The following is a 24,252-nucleotide window of genomic DNA, read 5'->3' on the forward strand; positions in this document are numbered from 1 at the left end:
ACCAAAGTTACTTTATAGTGATACTGACTCAGCAGCTCTTTGAGGCATTGTGCTGAGCCAAATGCTAACTTCAGCACTTGATAATATGCTATTGGTCAGAAAAATGTACCTGATGATAGTGCCAGATTAAAAGTCCCTCAAAAAGTGGTTGAGCTACTTCAGTATGGAAAAACGATGGATGACATTTCCATCCTTAGAGCCATGCTGCTAGCTGAAATGTTCACATGGAGGAATCAGTGTACTTTGGTTGTTTTCATCATGGTTCCTTCATTTGTCTGGTATCAGTTTTGTAACCAACTCTTTATCTCGCTCATGTTTCAGGTTGTTTTTCGCCTTCATGGGAAGAGAAAAAGTGTTCCTGCATTCCAGTTGAGGTCAGATACCCCATCAGCGCTGAATGTTATTAGTGAAAGCAGTCATATTGCCATGGAAATAATAAAAGATCCCCCTGATTCAGAGTCTGCACGGACACTGCTTCCTCCCACAGAGGCCTCAGGCTGCAATTTTCAAGCTTTCTTACTAGAGAAATCCAAGAGCTGGGCACCCACCACCATTGTTCAAGGGCAGAAAATGCTGACAAAGAGATACTGTGCTGCTGCAACTGTGATTATCTCCTGTGGGTTTAAAGAGGGTGACATAAGATCAGCAGTGAACATCAAGGAAATGTCCAAAGAACAGTTTGCACAACTAGAAATAAGACGAAAGGAGAGCACACAGCGAGGGATGGACATTAAAGTTCTCAGGAAGCATGGTGGACAAGTCAGTCAACATGAAGTCTTTCAAGCTGCTACTTTGCAATCTTCAAGGAAAGCCTCAGTTATATCGCAGTTAGAGATAAAGAGAAATTCAGACAGAATGATAAAGACAATTGAACCTTTCAACTTGCAAAAAAGTGCTGAGAAGCAACAGCCTTTGAAAACGGCTTCTAGTGGATGTGATGGTGATTGGTTTCATGTTGTGAGGCAACTACTGTTGGTATCCAAGGAGAAGAAACAATCCACAAATAAACCACGGAGCGAGATAAAGGCTTCTCATGGTGATAATGAAGAGGATTTCAATGAGAAGATAATAACAAAACAAGCAGACTTTCAACACCCAGACGGAGAAAGGGAAACAGAACCAGACATCCTCTTATCTGCACATAAATCCGATAATAATAATGATGCTGATCACAAACAAATGCTTACAGAGGCGGAAGTCCTAATTGTGTTACTTCTTCCAGACACAGAGAGAAAGACACAAACAGAGCCATCATTGGGAAAAAAACGGATTCTGAACACTGGGTGGAAAACAGTCAAAATAAAGGATCTGGATGACCCCCCGTCCGCGACTGAAGTTATTAAGGAGAACTTTATGATTGAACCAGAGTGCTTGAAAGGAAGCCTGTTTTCATTAGAAATGTATGAGTTTGATAGAACAGAGAGAATAGATATAAAACCAGCAGAAAGTGCAGCTACAGTGTCTGTATATACTGAGAAAGACACAGAAGGGAAAATAGGACACACAGAGACACCTCCTGAACGTATGGCCATCAATCATACTAAACAACCAGAAGAACCAGTCATACCTTCACCTCCCTCACTCAAAATGACAGAAAGAGTAACTGCAGTAACAGAGCATATGGAGACAGTTGCAGCAAACACAGAGATAAAACAGACAACATCAAGTACAGAAGTCTTCAATCAAGGCAGCACACAGAAATCAGACATACTGCCACGCTCAGAGACCCGGAGGACAACAACGAGGCCAGAGACCCACACTCAGCCCAGATTTATCAAATGTATGACAAGGAATATGCAAGTAACATCTATAAAGTTCTTCTCAGGCCTCAGAATGAGAGAGGACATCCTGACAGACATCAACAAGCTCCATGACAGCTCAGGGGCTGAAGTAACTATGAACAGGCCAGAACCTGAAGATGTCCAAAATGATCCAAAAGTGGACTCATTTGGAAAACCTTTACAAACAATCCACAAACAACCTACAGACACAATTCCAAAAGTAAGTGAAGTTGCATTAGTAGATTACTATAAAGGAAAACTGTATTGAGTGAGAATTGAGGCGTGTGGCACAGTGGGTTGTGCATTGTATGTAAGTCGCTTTGGATAAAAGCGTCTAACAAGTGGTGTTGATAGCAGTCTCAAAGCTGTCCTCCTATTGTGAAGCTACAGCTAGCTTAGCACAATCAGTGAAACTAGCCTAACCTTTTTGCTAAACTAAGCTAATCGGCTGCCGTCTGGAGCCTAACATTTAAAGGACAGACATACAAGGGGCATTCATCTATTCCTTTAACCATTGGCCACAAAGCAACTAATCTTATTTCTCAATATGTTGAACTTTAAAAAGAGATTACAATTAGAGGTAACATAGGAATACATTACACCCAACTGTGCATAATACAACAGGAAGGGGAAATACATTGTGAATGCTACAAGGATAATCACATTTTCTGAGGGAAATAGGCATAATATTGGATATACTTTTTAAAACCCATTTGTATGTTAGAGAGCAAAATAGATGCATTGATTATAATCTACCACTTAAAAAAAACAAAAGTTATAATTCTTATTTGCTATAAAAAAAAAGACTTTTGATCAAAATAATGTGCCACAATCATGTTTTACTTTTTTGGTCACATTTCTCTGCATGCACTGATGCAAAGTTTTCCTCCACAGACTACAGATGTGCCATTGTGCAGAGGTTTAATACAACGCACTGAAGCTGGGAGAAGACACTGCGAGCAAAGATCCATTAGAAGGGGATGGAACATTCCTTCCTCAGAGGAACCCATGGCTGCATTTAGGCATGCAGGACTGCAGGAGAAAGACCCTACATCGATCAGAGACCACGGAGACACTCTTCTTAATGATCAACAATATGATCATTTCTATTATTTTGATGGAGTACTGAGAAGAGTTCCAAATGATTACAAAAGACAAAGACGGAGGAAAATGAGCTCTGATAACACGGAGAGTAATGATTTGACAGGGAGAAACAAAGGACTCACTCGTGAGAATCTCATCAGTTATGTCAAACGCCTTGCTTTGAGGAATAAGGCCAGTCACATCAAATGGAGGAGATAGAATACACTAGAGGAGGAAAAATACACTAAAATGCAGGATACAGAAATACAGCACGAACAAAGCTGATATCTGTTCTTAGCTGCTGGCCAGAAAATTAAATATGAAATGCTGATTGAAGGGTCTTTCATCTCAACAAACGAAAGGAACGACTGGGTGAAAATCCGGCTAAGTGGTCTACACTTTGATATTATCGTTAATTACACACATACACAGTCCAACTCTCTTAGAAATGGTTTTGTATATTGATAATTTGCTTTTCCAAATAAGCTTTGCTTCCTTCTGAAACTGCACATAAAAAATCATTTCAGGGTTGCACAGGCTTAAATTCATCCAGAAAACACACTTTTGGCCAGGTCAGCTGGACATATTTTTCTGTTGCTAATAGGGTTACGCAATTGATCTTGTGTGACAAACATGAACACAGAAGTAATTTCAAACAGTTCAAAGACACTCATCTGTACAAAACATTTATTTGAAATTGACATAAAAACAGCTTTGATGTATTTGCATAATTTATATCTGAAATTCATGACAAGCAAACAATAACTAAGGGAGAAATCTTAATGGCAACGTTGGACAGAATGTTTTTATACAAGTCAAAGGAAGTTAATTGAACAGCTTAGGACTTAGCAATGGATTATGTTAAATTCAAATCACAGAAATTATTTCAAAAAAAGAAAGACATGAAGTGCCACAGAGAGAAGAGAAGATGCACTGAAGCCTATCCACTGCTACGCTCCTTCAGGAAGGAAAAGAACATTTGAAAAGAGAACTGTGGGAGAAGTCAGAGGGTGTGTACTGTAGGATCCCTAGAAATGGATGCTGGCTGTATTTTCATTGTCTGTCAATAGATGGCAGTGCCAGCACTGTAGCATCATTCTTCAGAAATAATATATAACTCTGTAACTTTTTCCTTTATACATGAGAGACTGCAGGAAACCGGGCAAAATCTACTTTCAAATGTCACCACTTCAACAGCCAACTACTCTGCTGGTGTTCTATATTCATTTTGGTTTGTTAATAAAGCTGAATATATACACATATACACTTTGTGAGGCTTCAATGCTCTCTGGGCATTTGTATGTACAAGTGACAGAATAAGGAAAATACATTTGAGCTTTTTAAATCCAGAGGAACTTTCCTTCATTTAGTGTGAGTCTAACCAAGACTAAACCACCCGTACCTGCATGTGTCACCGCAGACATTCACAGAGGGACTATTTGTTCAGCCGGATTACGACTCAACAGGTCAATCATCGTATTCAAAGATAGCAACTCAACTCGAATTTGAAATGACACGTTGTGCATTAAGCATCATGAAAGTCTTGTGAAGAAGTGCACATGTAACATTGACACCACAGTATTTACCCTGAACACGGTAAGGCAGAAACACACTTTAACTAAACAAAACAAGTTTAAAACACAACTTGAACATGTTTGATGACAGTCATTTTACCCTGAAGTTAAAACATTATCACAACACGGACGCAGTGCGTGCTCCAAGGTTGTTTGTTTTTTACAATGGTATAAATAATGAAATGTAATTATTATTCATAAGAATAAATATGTCAATAAATAAAATGACCTTTGAAGTTCTCCAAGTTACATGGAGACATTATGGAAACACTAAGCTAACCTATTGAAAGCTGTTCAGACGGAAACAGCTTGTAAAATGTCTTCTACGATGTCGTGTGTGTGTGCTAACACGGAACATATAAAAGACCTCACGCTAACGATTGAAAACATTTCTCCAACGTGACTCAGTTGTCTAAAATCTATGAAACCACTTCGCTCTTTTAACGGGATGAAATCTTGATATCTAAATACATTTAGATTATCGAATGGCACTGAAGAGGTAAAAGGTATGATAGCAAGGCTGCAAATTGACCATCATAACAACAGTTTCCTAACATTTGTCAGGAAAAGGATCATGATCTGGTAACATCTAACCCTAAATCTATAAAACTAAAGCATGATGTAAGTTTTAAATCCTACATGTGCCAGAGGACAGTGCATCAGAGAGGCACAGTATTAGCGACATAGCTAATGCCACTGCTACAAACCAGTGTATATCCTTGTCTCCAGGTGATCTGTGAGACACACGCCCAAAAACGTATGAGCGTTCAGTTTCTTTACGCATGTTGCTTCATTAGAGCCTAAAACATGCAGCCAATTCCTGCCTGTGGAAGCTGACACCTTCATGTTAGTCTGCTCTTCTGTTTAATTTGACCAAAACACATATTCTTCATTTTTCGTTATTACACGTCCGCATTTGGCAAGTAGTCAACATCTTCAGAGCTCTGATAAATACGGCCCGACCTTCCCCGTTTCGTGTTTTTCTTTTTAAAAACTACTGGCTTCTGAATACATGGCCGGTCAGCCACAAAGAGGTAAGCCTGTTCGTGAGACACAATGTCCAGCGACAAGGTCTATGTGCTTTTTTTAGTTTTTCTTGGATTAAGTACTTTGTGTTTACTTCATCTGCAGAGCCCGGCCCCTCAGGCTCAGGGGGTATCTGCGTGTCTGTAGTAGCCCCTCCTCAGGGCGGCGGAGGCGATGCTCTCAGCGGAGCGCCGCTGGTCCATGCTCAGTAGAGCCTCCAGCAGGTCGTTGATGTCCGCCTTTAGTCCCTGCCTCTGCATCCAATTCTTCAGCAGTTCATACACTTTGTCCACGGGGGCTCCGTTCTCCGAAATCCGAATGTGGTTGTCGCTGACTCCGATCATTCTGAAGAACTTGTTATGAATCCGCACATCCAGGTACTCGTCAAACAAATCAAAGCTCTTCTTCAGGGATTTCTCCGACCCTATAGATAACAGATCGTGAGGCAGGATGTTAGCTGCTTACACAGAAACTCTTGAAATGTTTACATTGTATTTCTACTTGTTTGAATTCTCTTACAATAGACGTATACATCATTGTTGACACTAACTCATAATGAAACGCTTTGAAAACTCACACAGCAATTTCTAAAATGACAGTGTTAACATTGTTCCTATACGAGAACAATCAGGACGTTTCAGTTCATTTTCCTTAGGGGGATGCATACATGAAGTGTTTAATGGAGGATCAAACACATCTGTTCAGCTATAACCCTTCTTTAAATCAGCATGAGAAGAAGGAACAGCAGAAGAGAAACAGCATGTTCCAACCCCCGGAAGGCTCGGATGCGGCCTGACTGTCATGAGATTAATAATCTATCCAGCAGAACAAATGTGGGATCTTGAAGAGATCCTGTTTATTTCACTTCCTTGTGGAATGATAAGAAGTGTAAAATAAACGGTGCTGCTTTCTGAGTACAGCTGCCTCTTAAGTTGAGTTGTACCGACATGTTTAGAGGGGAAATCTCTCTTTCCTATTACAAGAATCTTATCTCTTACCTAATAGTGGCACCAAGCGTTGTTGCAGAGGATCATCCTACAAAATAAAACACACAAATCAGAACCAGATGAACAGGGGATTCATCACACATCTGGAATCCTTTGATCCCACCGGGGAAATGTACAGATAAAGAGAACAATAAAACAGTAAGAAATTAATAGGCAACTACATGTTAAACAAACAAAAGTCAAATAAGTATAAACTCAACATAAAAAATAGATAAGTAGCAGAAGATAAACATTTATGAATTACAATTTAGAATTAAACATAAATTATTTGAGATTGGTCTGATGACTTAAAGATGCCTCCATTGGACTCCGGAACATATTGACATCACTACATAACACTTGTGCTTCTATTGGCTAGCGCTCTAACACATTACACCTGATAGGCTAAGGGCCGGTACATCTCTTAGCAGCTGACCAATCACAACAGAGCCGGTCAACTAACCAATCAGATCAGACTGGCCTCTGGTTTCAGACAGAGGGTGAAAAGAGGTGCTGCAGCACAGGCAGTGTGAGACAAATAAAGAGCTTTTTGAACATTAAAGCATGAAGACATGTCCCAGGAGAGACACTACATACTGATATGAACCTGAAGATGAGCACAATATGTCCTCTTTAACATTTATTTTTCGCCCTCACCATGTCTGCAGGGGGCATCCTGATGGCAGTGGGGGTCTGGTGGGGGGTGTTCCCAGAGGAGGCTGCTGTGGGCATGGCTGACAGGCTGGTCTGAGAGGAGCTGGTGGTGTTTGGTAAACTGTCTCCCAGCCCCCGGTCCTCATCCTCCAGGGGAGGGGAGGCTTTGGTCATCCCGGCCTGGGTCTCCTGCAGCAGGGGCCGCGACTCGGGGCGGGGCTCCTCCCCCTCCAGACCGGCGTTCTGATCGTTCTGTCTCTCCTCCGCCGTGGCTCCACTCTCGTCCTGCACAGGGAAAAGATGCAGGATAGAAAAAGGTGACACATTGTCTCACAAATAACTTAAGATAGACCTTTATTCATTTCTGGGGGGAAATGCAGGTGCCATAGCAGCAACAGAATAAAGAAGGATTATTGGAATGAAAAAAGGGTAAACATGTAAGTAAAAGTGTGAATACATATAACTCTAAGATACAGTAAACTAATTAGTAGCTGAATTTGCATATACACAGATCAGAATACCTTTAAACTTCCCACAGTGGGGACATTTGGATTGTTACAACAGAAAGAGCCAAAGATATTATTAAGAAGCATGCTTCAAATATTAAAGATAAAAGATATATGATAAGTCATAAAACACGAGTAAAGATAAGTACGAATGAAAATGAAAAAATGAATACACGTATGCAGTATATCTATGTGCAGGTGTAAGTTATGAACATACAGCGCCTTTATTGCGATCCGTAATACACATTATCTATATGTATTGGAACAGCTTACACACAGAAGAGACACATTAAAAAAAGTTGACATTATAAGAGGAAACAAACCAGAGCCAAACAATAACTTACAATAGCAATCTTCACAATCTCACTGGAATCACAGTGGCTCTTTAAACCTGTTTAAAGAGGACACAAAGCATTAGTACTTCATCAATAAGCAACCAGGTGACAGCAAAGGTCACAGCACACAATGTCTAAACTCACATGGTGTTTCACAGGAACGCCTCTTGAGCCACCACACAGTCAGGGCAATAATAATGAAGAGGATGGCCAGGGAAATGCACACAGGAGTAACTGGAGAACAAAACAGAAATAAATTAGGGAAGATGAAGAATTAGGTTTAAAAGACCAGGTTAGGCTTAAGGCTCAACATGAACATAGTCATACCAATGTCTGCTGAAGAAGCGGGTGTTGGTGAAGGGGGGGCTGGAGTTTTTTCAGTAGGGGACGGATCCCGTTTTCGGCACTCTGTGTTAGAAAACGGGGTGCACTTCTTCACCTCCTCCTCCCCAGGTTTACACCTGTAAATGAGTAAAAAGACGTATTGGCAGTTGTGGTAAAACATTAAAAAAAACAAGTGTTTGAGATTAAAACTGAACAATGCAGTACGTCCTAAAGACTCATTCTAATCTCCTATTAATAGCTTAAACATTGAGTTAAATTGATACACTTGAAGAGTAGAACTGAGAGCAGTAAACAAGACTTACCTGGCACAACGTTTGCAGACTTCGCAGGCCTGATCGGGCACACAGAAGGTTCCGGATTTACACTGGCAGCGGGTGTCTGTGGTGGTGCTGCAGGAGGCCGTTACAATCTCATCTGAGGAGAGGGAAGAGGCCAGAGAGATGAAGACATGGCGGATAAGGGTGTGACATATCATGACACAAATCTATTTCAATTAAACAGATGATATATACAGAAATAAATCCAAGAACAAACTTCTTACTCATTACATAACTTCTTTACACAGGTGGTGGAGGTACTCAGAGTAAAGGTAGAAGTACTCAAATACACCATTCAAAGTAAAAGTCCTGTATTCAAAACTACTAAGGGATGTTCAGGAGTATAATCAGCTAAATGTACTTAAAGTACTAAAAGTACTCAGCATGCAAACATTCACATAAGAGCATGTTAACGTTGTAGTTTGTCATCACAGAGCCAATTTTTGTTACTTTTTTGGATGTATATATTATTAGTACTGTACTGCATCATATCATATAAGCATATAACATATTTTTATAGGTAAAACGGAAGTACTAACTATGAGTTTTAAACTGGAAATAGTCAAGTAAAATTCAACTACTATTCTGCAGGTTGAGTAAATGTACTTAATGAAATTCCACCAGTGCATATTTAAATGCAGATTAAATACACATACAGATACAAACGCAATATGATATGATGAATGTAAACATACAGTATCTTGGGTTATAGAAATCCTTTCAAAAAGCAGTGGAGTTTGCAATCCAAGATCTAACTGTGTTAAGCCTCTACAGAGTTGTATAAGTACATTCATAATAACCATGTGACCATTGGCATGCATAGAATACTTGTGTGCTTGAAGCAATTATGTGGTAAAAGGTTAGATCATTGGATTTTCAATGAATTATTCCTCTGAGATACAATTGACCTCATTTTAAGAGGATAATAAGGAATGCAGAATATGGCATTCATTTATTAAATTAAGAACATAAAAGACAGTAACCCTAGCCTTTCAGATATGATCAAAATCAAAAAGCACCTACACAAGATGACCTTTACAGACTCTTATTATCTTGTTTTGTTTTTACCTAAGTCTTTAAAGAACTTTGCAGAGTAGTTTTCTAGATAATCATATTTAGCACTTTATGACCCCGTTCACCTACATGACGACATCTTCAGTCATTTTTTCCACAGCTGACATTTTTCCCTGCATGGATACAAAGTCCATAGTCATCTCCACTTTGCCACCTTCATAAGGACATGAATAAGGAGTGTCAGCAGCGCTCTGTTTATGAGCTGAGAACATGTGTATTTGATTGGGGGAGCTCTGTCTACACATGTTAGACTAAGTATTTCATGTTCCAATCCAGCAAGATTAAAGAGAGAGTAATAAGAGTAAAGCGGTTGTCTACTCTTCTTAATTCTTAGCATCTGTCCTGTCATTAATTATGAGCGACTATCAGTGTAATGCTCACCTAAATGTAGCTGGGTAGAACAGGCCTGTAGATAGAACAGCTGCTATGCTATGTAATACTATATATGGAATGACTTGATGGCTCACAGCAACAACTTGGATTGTTGTGTGCTTAATTCCCCTTTTTGGTCCAAATGATGTCCAAGGTACTGACATAGCTATCTCAAAGTGTGTTCTTTAGGTACATATTATAATTAATTGGTACTCCTCCTGGTCCCGTCAGTATTTTAGTTTTTTGGGCTGGCTAGTGTCGGCACTCACTGTTTACACCAACAAAGACGCTGCTATGAAGATTCCTAGACTACTCCTTTAGTGCTTCCGCTGCCAAGTTATGGAGAGAGTCGATTTGATTGTCCTCATTTTAATGGTTAAATCATAGAACACAAATTTACTGAACATTTTTCCAATATAAAACAATTTCTTTTGGGAACGTTTTGTTCCTTTCTAATGAAGGGGGCGCGTGGACTCTTAGGGACAATCTCGTAAATTGCACGGCTGTTAAACTCTAAAACCCTGTAGCAAACTATCATCTCTCAGTGATTGTCGAACACATACATATTTGACAATAACTGTGAAAATACAAATAAACATTTTGAAATGTGTTTATACTTAAAAAATGTTGAAGTTTCTCACAATGATGCCTTTGATAAAAAAAATAATGGCTCGCTGCAAGAAAAAGGGTCTTAGTGTATCATTTGTACAAAGACTTAAATAGTAGTTAAACAAAGCTGAGGTGTGGATGATATTGTTGAGTGACTAAATCGGCTCATTCTGTCACATTTGTTTGCCATTTAGTTAATTACATCAAGCTAGAAATAAAGTTGTATAAATGTGTGTTGAGTTTCAATACCAGAGGAGCCATTTCACACACTGTTCACACCGTAGCACTTTATGCTTCCTTGTACTAAAAAAAAGCACATTTTCACATTGGCCACGGACTCACAGCCTGTTGTACTGATGCACAGAGACACTGCTATTGTGGCTCAGTGAAGTGAAAAATCATGTTTTTCAGTCTTGTCACATAATTATGCGTAGATATAATTGGGAAGTAACACATGCAGAGGGTGGGCAGTTTATCTTTGGCTTCATTGAGCAAAAAATGGAGATTGAAATACCAGCATAATTGTGATTCAAGTGGTTCCCCTGGGTCGGGAAAGAGTCAAACAAAAAGGCCAGCGTTCTCATTCCTAAAGGGATATACGCTCAAATAATGGCGTACGCCAGTTTCTACGCAATGTTTGCGATTTATAAAATACTAACTTGACGGGAAAACGTGCGGTCCTCCACGCAAACTCTGACCCATGCGTACGCACTAAGCACAAAAACGGGAGAGACGAGAAACTGCGACACCGTTGGCAGAAGGAAGAATGGAGAGAAATATGTGGAAATAATACCATAAATAAAATGTTACCTCTCATTTATCACATATGAAGAATTCATTTTCACACATTGATTAAAGCCAATCTTAAAATGATTTAACGAACGCTTGTTTGAGTCTCCTCAGTGCACACAAAAACATAACTTAATAAATAAATAAATATGGATATGTTATTTAAAACCACCTCGAATATGTTGTGATAATGTTATGAAATGTTTTCTCATAAATGATGCGGTAAGCAGGAGGACAGAATTACGTCTAAACTGACGCCGTTTTGCATTTCTATAGGTTGTGTAGCTACGAGCATGGTTTTATATACTATCACGTTTAATCGCATTTGATGCCGTTTGCTAAGACTTGATAAGTCGCTCGTAAAACACAGGAGGTAAGGAAACTAAGAACACCATATATTTGGATAATTGTACAGCTGATTTAACACAACACATTTGTTTTATTTAATTTAAGTGGTGGGTAGAGTTGTTGTGGTGGCGTTGAGACACACATGGTGCAGTGGAGCTGCTGCACACAGCTGATCGGCAGCTGGAACACAAACCACGTTTGTAAACAAAGCCCCAACTGTTTGTACATATATGTGCAAACCCAGCTTAATTGCACTCGGTGTACTATCATTTTTAAAAAGGGAAGAACATTACGTTACATCTGAGGTAGGCCATCCTGTGCGTCTGGTGACGGGCACACCTCGGTGTGCAACTATACGTTTCTGTGATTAAAAAAGCTTGCATGGTCTAAAATCAATTATCGATAATAACTTTTAACAGTAGTACAGTAGTAGGCTACAACAAGGGTTAACACAGATTCAGCTTTAGGTGCCTTACATACCTTATAGAGTAAAAAGGAAGCCATATTAATATTCATTATGATTATGACGAATCTTCGTCTTATTAAGGCTAGCAAATGGACCAGTCAATAAAAGCAGGGTAATTTCACCACCTGTACCTTATCAGATACAATCAGGTGGCCGGGTGTGTATGACTATACTATGGCCACCAAACAAAATGTTTTGCCTTGTCTCTACTTCTCCGACAAGGATTTCAACTTCACAGTTATTGAAGTTTCTTTTCTTGCCTCTTTTTTCTGTCTTTACCATGTTCGTGTTTGCCTGAAATCGGTTTGATGAATATTCATTATGGGCGTATCAATGACTATTTATGGGCAAATATGGCTGTGACGGGAAGCCCCCAAAAGCTGTGCCGCTTTTCGAGTTGATTGGGATTCACAAATAGAAACAGGCGTAAGAAGTGCCGTACGCACTTCCCTCGCCGGTACGCAATGTTTTGTGAATCGGAAAATGTCGGAAAATATCTGTACCTATTTTTTGCTTTGTACTACGTAAGCAACCTTCCCACGTGAATGCTACTCAAGGCGTTATAAATGAGGCCCCAGAACTTCAAAATATAACCATAGTCCAAAAGGTCTCTTCTTTTTGTCCTAAGCCCCCACCCATACAGTAACCTGTAGGAGTATTATTCATTATTTAACTTTCATCACTTGAATACAAATACTAAAATATTAAACATTAAAAGCAAACAAAAGTTCAGATAAAAAAAAAACTGTTGACTTCAACATAAAATGCTGAAATATGAAACATTATTTTTGCTAAAAACCTTCTGCATACCGTACATTTAAATAGGTAAAGTAAAATAATAAATAAAATACTCCAATGAAAAAAAGACAAAAGAACCATTTGTTTTAATAAGCCCGTTTGAATTAGAAAATATTAAGCATCATTCAAAAAAACAACCCAGAAAACTACACAGAACTGGCAGCTGGTGCTTTGAGGCATACACTATTATATCTTGATTATGCTATTCCTATTCAATTGGCAGGTGCTTTGTGTGCGTCGGTGTGTAGGGGGGGGGGGGGGGGGAGGCTCAAAATCAGAGTCAAGTGTCGGTTCAGCCCATCCCGATTAGGAAAAGCTTTTTCTCTGTACTTTGTGTTTAATCTAAGTAGTTCATCAAGTCGACCTAATTGGAATGAAAGCTTTGATGAATAACACCATGTTCAGAATAAAAAACAAAATTGACTATAAAGCTTTGTTTTAGAGATACAACATGCTAAACTAGGGCTTAGAATGTGAAGAAAGCAAAGTTACAATTAGCATAACATAATCATAGCACATGTTATTCATTCAAACCACTGCAGCCTTGTTAATGCATGTTTTCCCCCCCCAACAGGAATGCCAGAGCAAGGTCAAATCTGAAATGTATTTTAATCCCCTTTGCCACGTTACCATTAGTTATAACATTGTCGTAAATAAGTTAAAACTGGAGCGAAACACAAAAAGCTCTATCTTAAAAGCCATGAAAAGAGCACACAAGACATCCTATGTAACAGTAGTCTCTTTTCTGTGGCTCCGTCCTTTCATTGGACACAAAGACGCACAGTGAGGGAGACAATGAGAAACAGCCACACCCAGTTCAGCCAGGCTAGGACAGACACAAGCAAACCTCCAGAGACAGGTAACATGGCCACATTCAGCCCCGAAACAAAACAACAGAGACACGCCCTGCTGCTCTGTAACATCACAAGATCACATTTTCACGAGTGGATCTGAAGGCGGAGGCGCAGACAAAAAGGTATCAACTTTCCCCAAACAATACATCTTTGAAAAACGGCATAAAGGCAGGCTTATAGGAATTAAAGGGCAAGTCAGTTTTGTGTAATTTAATTTATAATGATCTTTTATTTGTTAAGTTTAGTCATTTTCTTGAAAAAAAAACCTTTATATTGTAGTTGGTCTCATGTTTTGCCAAGTTTTGAGTTGTTTTTCAGACAAACAAACACATCTGAAAACAACAACTACACCTCTTAGGAACTTGTATTTGGACCCCTTTTTTATATTAGCTAACGTTTTTTGGGATCGAACAACAATCACAAAAAGAATTTCCATTTATTGGATGAATAAAATATGTGAGTTGCTGCCCTATTTCTGTTTGAATTGGTGGAATGTTTGATTGTACGGTTGCATATCCAAATCTTGGTACATTTGAAATAAAAAGCTAAGAGTGTAAAAGAAAGAAAGAAAACGTGAAAATGAAACCGGTTCTATCGTTTCTAACTCATGCATCATACTGATAGTATGGGCTTCATGTGGGGGGGGCAGAGGGTGGTCACCTGAGCGGCAGTGGGTGCAGGGCAGGCAGCGGTTCATCCCGTTGGAGTGCTCCGTGTACGTCTGTCCGTGCTCACAGGACACACACGTTCCCTGCTCCTGCTCTCTCTCACATACTTTCTGCACAAAGGTTCCTGCAAAAAATAAAAAACAACCAAAAAATCATCTGATTAATAAACCCAAAGTACAAGCATTTAAAGTCCAGTGAATCTTGTCTTTTGTATTGTGACAGAATCAGGCTGGCTTTGAGCTTTTGGCAGAAGCTTGGGGATAGGAAACTCATAAAACAGAAACCAATGTGGCCTTCTGGTTTTCTGGTTCTCCGACATTAACTCATGTTTGCCCGGTTGTAATGTCTTGTGTTTTTTATATTTTGGATATTTGGTTGTGTTTCTTCCGTTTTGTAATAATGACAAATGCATTTGAAACGCAATCCACATTTACTCCAGCTTTACTGCAGCCGTGTATAAATGACTTGCACTCAAATACAAAGGATTACATTATGTTGATTTAATGTCCACATGTCATGGGGATTAGAAGAAGAAGAGAATTACACAGTGATCTCCCCCTGTGGTCACTTGTCATGCTTTAAATTCTAATACTCAGTTCATGTGTCCCGTGAAGAAAACCACTAGATTGTCATGTGTTCGAGGGTTTATCTGATGCACCAATGGAACAAAGACACAGTAGGATACGAAATATGCAAAAGAGGGCAAAGATGTATTGGGTTGAATTGATGAAGTAACTGTGGATGGTAAAGGTGTTTTACAGTTCAGTGTGTACAATCGGTAAGGTCATCTTTTAATGTTGTAAATGCAAGACAAAAGAATCACAATGGTTCGAAAAATCGTCAAACCCAAGAGAATACAAATGTTCTACAGGTTACAACCAAGCAGTGATGCTCTGTTTTATCAGTTCATATCTCGAAATGATCTCTCACCCATGAATGACAACACTTCTATTTCTTTGTACAAACTGCTGATTTTCTAAAGGCGCCATTTCTATTGTTGCCTTAGATTTCAGAAGTGAGAAAGCAACAAATGTATAGGCCCAAAGGTCTGCTCAGTTAAACTGATAGAAAAACACATGATAGAGATGTAACCTTAAGTCAATTTGGGGATTTGATGAATGGGCATGTGTTTTGGAAACAAAGCACTAGTTTATAAAGTGACTGTGAACCCAAACTAATGCCAGAGTTGATCAAATACAATTATTTCTTAGAAATCAGATTTGCAAATGAAATAACTCAATCAGCTAGAAATGTCATGCAGCAATTACATCTTAGCTAAATATGTGTGTACATTTAGCAACTTCTTTACAAAAACAAGTCATATGGCCTGTAGCTTAACATATTGGGACTTCAAAGTAACCTCTCCTGCATCATTTCCCCTTTCCCCTTCACTCCGGTTGGAGTAGTTCCTCGCCATCATGCATTCTTTCCAGACCATGCAGTGGATATTTGCAAAACTCATTTGGTATACAGTTCAGGTTTTGACATTTGACTTTTTCACACAAAATGCCATTTAAATGTTAGCTCTAGCGCGCTCTCAGTTCTTGACTGGCAGTTGGTGTTTGATGATACAGGAAACAATAAAAACATGTTGATCAAAGGGAGTTTCAAGTTGAAATGTTGCAGCCGGCGTACTTACACAGGCCCAGCATTCCACATGTGTTTAGTTGCATGTAACTGGAGCTGCACTGTCTACTGTATATCCCTCTAATGTGGTCTCCTTACCAGCCTGGCAGTTGAGGCAGCAGAGTCCCTGCTGGAGGTACTGCTCGTTCTCCACACATGTTCTGTGCCGTCGGAGGGTGAGGTTTTTGTAATCATCGCCGGACCACTGAGCGGCTGGAGGTTCTGCTGCGTGACAAACCAGCCCAACGAGGAGCGCTGCCACACACACCTGAAACATCAGTGAGAAAAAGAGGGGAACAAAAAGACTGTGCATTAGTTGTGTGTAACAACTTACATGAAGGACAGCAAGCAGGAGAGTTCTACTTCATAGGGAGCCTTGTGTGAGCAATCTACAAGTTAATTCGAACCATCTGATCTGAACATCTGCCGTGGGAAAGCAATTACGGGAGCCGAGCAGCTGGTCAGAAGTGGAGGCAAAACATCCGTGATGCAGAGCTATACACTGACTGCACGCAGCGCAACCCTAACCAAATTATTCTATTATCTTTTTTTAAGTAGGAGGCATTTAAAAAAGCAGAGGCTCTAAACAGTTGGTGTAACAGAAAGGGAGTCGATAAGGAATCTCAGCGAACACCAGCTTGGTGCCCGTATCAAATGTGATACCAAAACTCTATTCATGTGCTAGATAATAACAGGCTTGTATAGGTGGGATAGGGGGAAGAATACGGCCCAACACTTTAGTGTGGCCCCCAGGCGCTGGTGTTTATTCACACGCTTTTCACCATGTCAATGTGAGAAGGCCCCATTCATTGGCAAACAACACACTTTAGTGCCTCTACTTCAAATGACCCACATTCTCAAACCCCGGCTCTTTGAATGCCACGACATGTGACACCGCCGTGAAGCGCCTCCAACGCAACGCGACACCTCCTGGGTAAATGAGAGGCCTAGATTTGGAGGTTTTGTCTCTCCTGTGCGTCACCCCCCTTCCCATCTACCCCTCCACCAGAAAAGAACAGGTTAGGGTGGAGGGGGCAAGGTAGAGAGGGAGGAAGAGAAGGATGGATTCAAAGTGAGAAACTGTAGACAGCTAGCTGAAGATGTTCTGCAGGGAATAGGTTGTCTCAAAAAGACAGTGTGGGAAAATGGGAGGAATAAAGACTGAGAACAGAGGTGGGGAAAGAGTGGAGAGCGACTCCTGACGCTAGACTTGGCTCTCTGGAGGGCCGCCATGCCTTGTTGTTCAAAAGAACTTTCCCCTCTCCCTCTCTCCCTGCCTTCTTCCTCTCCCTGCGCTCACGTCAGACTTTCCAAAGACGCTGAGAGCGAGACGTGGAGGGGCAGACGGCCGGCAGAGCAGTCACAATCACACCATTTAGATCTATCCAAACATTCTGGGGAGGGGGAGACAGAAGAGAGAAGGAAAAGGGGAGGCAGATCAAATAGAGGGGAGGACTAACAGCTTGCATGACACAGGGCGAGTATTTAGACTTGAATACAGTATGTGTCTGACTGCGGGGTGGGGGAATGTAAAGAGACATGGACTTGGAGAAAGGGAAAGTGGAAGGCCGTGTGAAAAGGCAAGAGAGAAAGAGCTGTTTGTGAGCACATGACAACAGTGGAAAGAAAAGATGGGGAAATAATGAGCTGCTCTTAAGGTAACCCTACACTTCTACAAAGCACAAGCAGAATATGACGATGCACTGTATGTCCAATAATGTAATCATATAGCAGTTAGAAAAGGTAATGACATAAAACTCAGGTGTGTATGACAGTGAAGATTCATAGACAGCATAGAGATGACATCATTTCAATTCTTTGTTCATTCCAGGGCGGTGATTCAAAACAGTCCCAGGTGCAGCCGCCCTGAAAGCGAACCTGTTGGACTCAGCAGTTAAAGGCTTGCTACACAGAAGATACTGTAGCCTTTTACACAAGAGAAGCTCTGAAAAATATGAAAAATAAGCTATGAAATATTTGTATAAACTATTATTCTGCTGACTCATTTATTGATTTATTATTATTTGTTTGGTTTATAAAACGTAACAAAAGATGTCCCCATTAACCCATGGCCACATCTTCAAATGTCTTACTCTTCTATCCAACAGTCCAAAAACCCAACAATATTCAGATTACAATTATATGAAACCTAAAAAAGCAGCAAATCTCCAAAGCTGGAGCCAGGTTGCATTTTAAAATTATTATTACATTATTATTATTATTATTATTATTATTGCAAAATGCGGCCATATCTCCGGCTAGGAAGGTCGCATCAACATGCTCCTGTCTCTAGCACCCCCACAGCCCGAGCTATGAGTGAAAGAACTAAACTTACATGAAACTTCCGTTGGGTTGCTTTAAAGTCAAGCTTCAGTTTAAGATTCACCCTGTAATAGAAACATGTGATGGAGCATTACTAACCTGACCCAGATGCTTTGTTTCACCAAACCATCTAGGAAAAAAAAAGTGCCTGCACTTTCAAATATACTTGGCAGGTGATTGGATCAATCTATCACCTTCTATCATGGGCCACTTCTGATTGGTTAATAATGACTGGTACATGTGGAGCACAGCATTTCTGATTGGTGTTGATGACTGACACACAAGAAGATATATATATTTTTAAATAAAAAAGTGTGGTATTTCTTAAAAACACCCCGCCTGCAGACAAGGAAGAAACGCCACCGACATGTGTCCACAATATGATCCTACTAAACTACATGGATATAAATGAACTGTGTACACAAACACTCTGGGCAGCCACAGTGCGGCTAGTTTGACCTCTCACTGAGCTAAAGGAGTGACCATAACCTCAATGTCCAAAGCCCTCCAAACCCACAATCCTGGAAGCTCTCCAAGCCCTGCTGAAGAGGTTCAGTCCACTTCACAGCCTTTCATCCTGTACAATGAGTGGGCTTGGCTGCAGACCATTTGGTCAAACAGCGTCCTATTGTCGTGCTTCCCATCTGTATTTATGAAAGGTATTCTTGTGTGGATGTTAAACTAATAAAAAGTTGGAATAAAAGAATGACAGAGCTCTGTTTATGCGACAGTAGCTCCCCTCCACTTCCTCTGAACACCCTGGGTTCTTCCGACTTGCCCTGGCACAAACACTACACATGCAATGCTCACTGAAAATGCATTTGTGACTAAATGACAGGACATCCTTTCAGCTGACCTGGGTTATCAATGGGCCATTTAGAGGGCTGCGATCACTCCATATCCCTGAGGGAAGTATAGTGAACTTCATTACAGAAAATAACGGGCACAACATGCAATGAACTCTAGCACAGACGACGCAGATACAATGCACACACATACAAACTACAGGGGATTAGTTCCTTCATATTGGGCAGATGATTTCAATTGTAGCCAACAGATAAGCAACAACATGCTGCACCTCATTAGAACTCCTGTATACGGACCTGACTCTCCATATCATGCTTCTCTTATTAGTCAATTCTTCACGGGACAATTACAGGACATTCAGGATAGTAACGATATTGTTCATCCATAATCTCAGTCATCAAGATGAAGAGGAAAGAGTTATTTTTAAGTTTCAATTGAACGTATTACTACGAATGAGGATGACCTGAGGAGGAGGGTAGAACAAAGATAGAAATCACAATACATGTTTTTAGAAAGAGTATTTATCCAGAAACTCATTCACATGCGTTTTATAATTAGATGAGAACATAAAAGCAGCACATTCAATTAATTGGAACCAGGTTACGCTTGAATTGTTTCAACATTTTAAAATATAATAATTGACGACTGAGTTTTTTCGAGAAGAAGAAGAGTTATTTAAAGATTTAAAATGTTATGAGTGAGTTAAGTGCTGATGATGGTAGAATAGATATAGAAAATATGCATCATAATACATGTTACTTTCTTGTTCAGTCCATATAAAACCAAGTGCAAAGTGTCGTTAATTCAGTACATTAAATCTAGTTTTTTGGAGTGAATCCTTAACTGCGCAGTGATTTGTGATCTGAGTGAAATGTGATTGAAATCACTGGATTATACTTGGTCAGCAGCTGGAGGCTCCATCATGTACACTGAGACTCAACCATCCATTAATACTTTTTCATATTACAACGTTGCTTCAGCACATAATAATAATAATAATAATAATAATAATAATACATAATATTTATATAGCGCCTTTCATGAAACCCAAGGTCGCTTTACAAGTCGGGTAGGGGGGGAGTAGGGGAAAAGAGGCAGACAGGTTAGGGGGGGGGGGGGGGGCAAGCAAGTAGCGGAAAAATAAACCTATCAAACTAACTATATAGTGGGGAAAGCCTTGGTGAAAAGGTGCGTTTTGAGGGCTTTTTTGAAAGTGTCTAAGTTTGGGGCGCATAAGAGCCTGAAGGTCTTAACAAACATGTTTTGGACATCGCTGCCATTTCTTTAGCGCGTCATAGTGACTTATATGACTCTTACGTAACAGTTTTTAAAAAGGCCAACGACATGCGTCAACCTCTGTCCTAACCACAGCTCAATATTTATCAAACACCATGGCCTCTCACAAGCACAGGAAAGAGCCCCCCCCCCCCATCTCATAACGGAGGAGGCGGCGGCACTATCTGCATCACAGTTGCCACTGTTTAGAAGCACAACAGAGTTTTAAATTCTCTGCACAATTTGTCCAATTCTTATCAAAGAAACGCAGCAAGCCGACACCTTTAAGGAATAATGGGAACTAAAATCGTCTTATTGAATCAATCATTTCTCATTGAACCTGTCACAAAAGTATTGCGGATGGGTCTTTGAACCAAAAGGAACACAACAGATGAAGTAAGTTTTGAACATTAGGTTAGCAGCAGAAATATTAAACATATCGCCACAGTCCCGCAGCAGATGTCTCCTTTAATATCATTAGTTTATCAGTGAAAACCAATGCCCAATGTTAGGTTGGTAATTTAACCAGCATGCACCGACTTATGATTCAAGAGGAGATATCAAATCAAATGTGTGCTAAATGAAACTTTAATTTTCTTTTGGCAATAGAGTCTGCAGTGTTTGAAGAAACTGATGTGTAATGTGGAGTTCAGATCCCTCAAAGCTGACCTTGACAAGACGGTGAGAGCGTTTTCCTCCACAGAAAAAGCCTGGAGACAGCAGGGGACCATGCACGACTTTCCTTGAGTGATGGATTACACCGGCATCCTGTCTTAAATGATGAGGGAATGTACGACCCAGTGTCAAGAGAAGAAGTCTGAAACTTGCTACAGCACTAAACCATCCTTCAGTTCAGCCTAGCTCGGATACATGTATCATTATAAGACTCAAGAAAGGATTTATTGTCATATGCACCATTGCTAACACATAGCTTTGTCAAAACAATCTTAAATCCTAGGCTCCTCCAACAATGCAACATCCAATCAAGTGCAAGAAGAAAACTAAATAAAGTTGTGCAAGAGACACAATGGTGCAAGTAAAACAGAGAAATAAGTAAACAACATAGATGTAAGACAAGAAAGTGGAATAATATAAAAAGAACGAGGATAACTCCCAAGTCAATTTGAAGCAGTTGGGCAAGAAAGAGCTCACAGTTTGCAAAAGGCATTGTTAAACCACAACACACACACACACACACACACACACACACACACACACACACACACACACACACACACACACACACACACACACACACACACACACACACACACACACACACACACACACACACACACACACACACACACACACACACACACACACACACACACACACACACACCATGTGTTGGAGCGTGTGAAAAGCAGCGGCCCCCTCCTCTCAGGGAGCACAGGAAGCTCGAGACAATACAGAGGCTTCATGCGGGGTTCAGCTCCAAACTGTTCCCTCCACAGCAGCGTCCTCAGAGCGGGCCCGCCACCTGATTGGACCCACAACATATCCGCTACTGCTGGATATTTATAACTCAGGGAAGCAGCAGCTCCACGACACAAATTCTTGAGTTTCCTCAGGAGATATGCTTCACTGATTATTACATGAGTGTGTCAGTGTCAAAAGCAGGTTAGCTATCAGAGAGAAAACAATGATGTGTGATGACGACAGGTGTAATGAATTTCTTTACAGTCGTCGCAGAACCACAAGTTACTGAAATGACTGAGAAGCTGACGTTGATTTTGACCACAAGAACATCTTGTTGTGATGTATGAAAGAGAGAGGGCTTCTGAGAGTTTGCAGGGTTTAAAAGGTGTAAGCAGGTGCAGCGTGACACACACTTTCCAATATGTTTGTGTTGAGAGGTCGAGTTGGTCTCTAGTGTGGTTTCTAAAGGTTTGGCTGCTGAGCTCACACAAGCGCAAACCATCACCGTGAGTCATACGGCATATTGTTCAGGGACAGAGAAACGTAACGTCAATCCACAAATTGAATTTAGAGATTTGTGTGCAGCAGGGCTTTTAACTTAGCCTTTTCAAATTCTGATTAGGGACCTTCAGAGAGAAGCTGAGCGGCGACTCATAAGACAACCCCAGGAGGGTGAGAATGAAAAGAGCAGGAACGGATGACTAATAGATTCAAGTATGTGCAGGAATCCATCACCTCGCTCTGGAGACAATCACATTAGCTCCATTAAAGCTTGTCTTTGTGTTAAAAGGGAAAGAAGTGCATGGAGCGACGGCAGCTTGTAGCCTTCTCTATAAACACACCACAGCAAAAATGTAGAATATGTGGCTGCTGAAGCAGGTCAACAAGGATTTAAGTGACCATCAATAGCTGGAATGTATGTTGGATTTATGTCTTTGTAAACAGAACTCCATTCTCCGGACAAAGGTTGAGTTTGTTCTAAGACTTTTAAACTTGTGTTATAATCTGCTCATTCATCCTGGAGAGCAGGAAATCAGAGCATAACCCTTAAGCCACTGGGGTTAGTGTTGTGAAGCATTTAAGGTGCCACTATTATCTGCTGTACATGACTACAGCGTTGAGCTTTAAATGATTAGTCGCTTAGTCAATCTGCAGATTATTAATAACCAACTGTTTTGAAAATGAGTGAATAGTTCAACAAAAAATGCCAGATTATCATGTTTCTACTTCTTAATCTGAATATTCGCTATTTTTTTAGTGTTGTCCATCCATCCATCCATCTTCTCCCGCTTATCCGTGGTCGGGTCGCGGAGGTAGCAGTTCCAGCAGAGAGCCCCAAACTTTCTTTTCCCTGGCCACATCAACCAGCTCTGACTGGGGGATCCCAAGGCGCTCCCAGGCCAGAGAAGAGATATAATCCCTCCATCTGGTTCTAGGTCTACCCCTTGGTCTCTTCCCAGCTGGACGTGCCTGGAACACCTCCCTAGGGAGGCGCCCAGGTGGCATCCTAACTAGGTGCCCGAACCACCTCAACTGGCTCCTTTCGACGCGAAGGAGGAGCGGTTCAACTCCGAGTCCCTCCCGGATGACCGAACTTCTCACCTTATCCCTAAGGGAGACACCAGCCACCCTGCGGAGAAAACCCATCTCGGCCGCTTGTACCCGCGATCTCGTTCTTTCGGTCATGACCCATCCTTCATGACCATAGGTGAGGGTAGGAACGAAAATGGCCCGGTAGACAGAGAGCTTTGCCTTTTGGCTCAGCTCCCTTTTCGTCACAACGGTGCGGTAAAGAGACTGCAGTACCGCTCCCGCTGCTCCGATTCTCCGACCCATCTCACGCTCCATTGTTCCCTCACTCGAGAACAAGACCCCGAGATACTTGAACTCCTTCACTTGGGGTAAGGACTCATTCCCTACTTGGAGTGGACAGTCCATCGGTTTCCTGCTGAGAACCATGGCCTCAGATTTGGAGGTGCTGATCCTCATCCCAGCCGCTTCACACTCGGTTGCGAACCGATCCAGTGAGTGCTGAAGGTCGCAGACCGATGAAGCCATCAGAACCACATCATCTGCAAAAAGCAGTGGTGCAATCCTTAGTCCACCGAACTGCAGACCCCCTCCCCCACGACTACGCCTCGAAATCCGATCCATGTATATTACAAACAGGATTGGTGACAAAGCGCAGCCCTGGCGGAGGCCAACCCTCACCTGA

General features: G+C 40.9%; 1 protein-coding gene and 1 long non-coding RNA gene across 2 annotated transcripts in view; one reads left to right on the forward strand and one right to left on the reverse strand.

The window, feature by feature from the left end:
* On the forward strand, nucleotides 1-4,126 carry LOC307023749. Its single transcript, XR_013803768.1, has 2 exons — nucleotides 1-2,001; nucleotides 2,676-4,126. It is a non-coding gene; the product is annotated as an uncharacterized lncRNA (long non-coding RNA).
* tnfrsfa (tumor necrosis factor receptor superfamily, member a) overlaps nucleotides 3,537-24,252 on the reverse strand; it is a 27,227-nt gene continuing 6,511 nt past the window's right edge. The window contains exons 2-10 of the mRNA XM_079657256.1: nucleotides 16,311-16,479; nucleotides 14,578-14,709; nucleotides 8,593-8,704; nucleotides 8,273-8,406; nucleotides 8,090-8,179; nucleotides 7,955-8,001; nucleotides 7,108-7,389; nucleotides 6,463-6,499; nucleotides 3,537-5,888 (exon numbers count right to left, since the gene is read on the reverse strand). Of these exons, the coding sequence (XP_079513382.1) occupies nucleotides 5,587-5,888; nucleotides 6,463-6,499; nucleotides 7,108-7,389; nucleotides 7,955-8,001; nucleotides 8,090-8,179; nucleotides 8,273-8,406; nucleotides 8,593-8,704; nucleotides 14,578-14,709; nucleotides 16,311-16,479 (1,305 nt within the window). The 3' untranslated portion in view covers nucleotides 3,537-5,586. The remainder of the gene's footprint in view (nucleotides 5,889-6,462; nucleotides 6,500-7,107; nucleotides 7,390-7,954; nucleotides 8,002-8,089; nucleotides 8,180-8,272; nucleotides 8,407-8,592; nucleotides 8,705-14,577; nucleotides 14,710-16,310; nucleotides 16,480-24,252) is intronic.

Source organism: Notothenia rossii (genome assembly GCF_949606895.1).
Source record: "Notothenia rossii genome assembly, chromosome: 11".
NCBI lineage: Eukaryota > Metazoa > Chordata > Actinopteri > Perciformes > Nototheniidae > Notothenia > Notothenia rossii.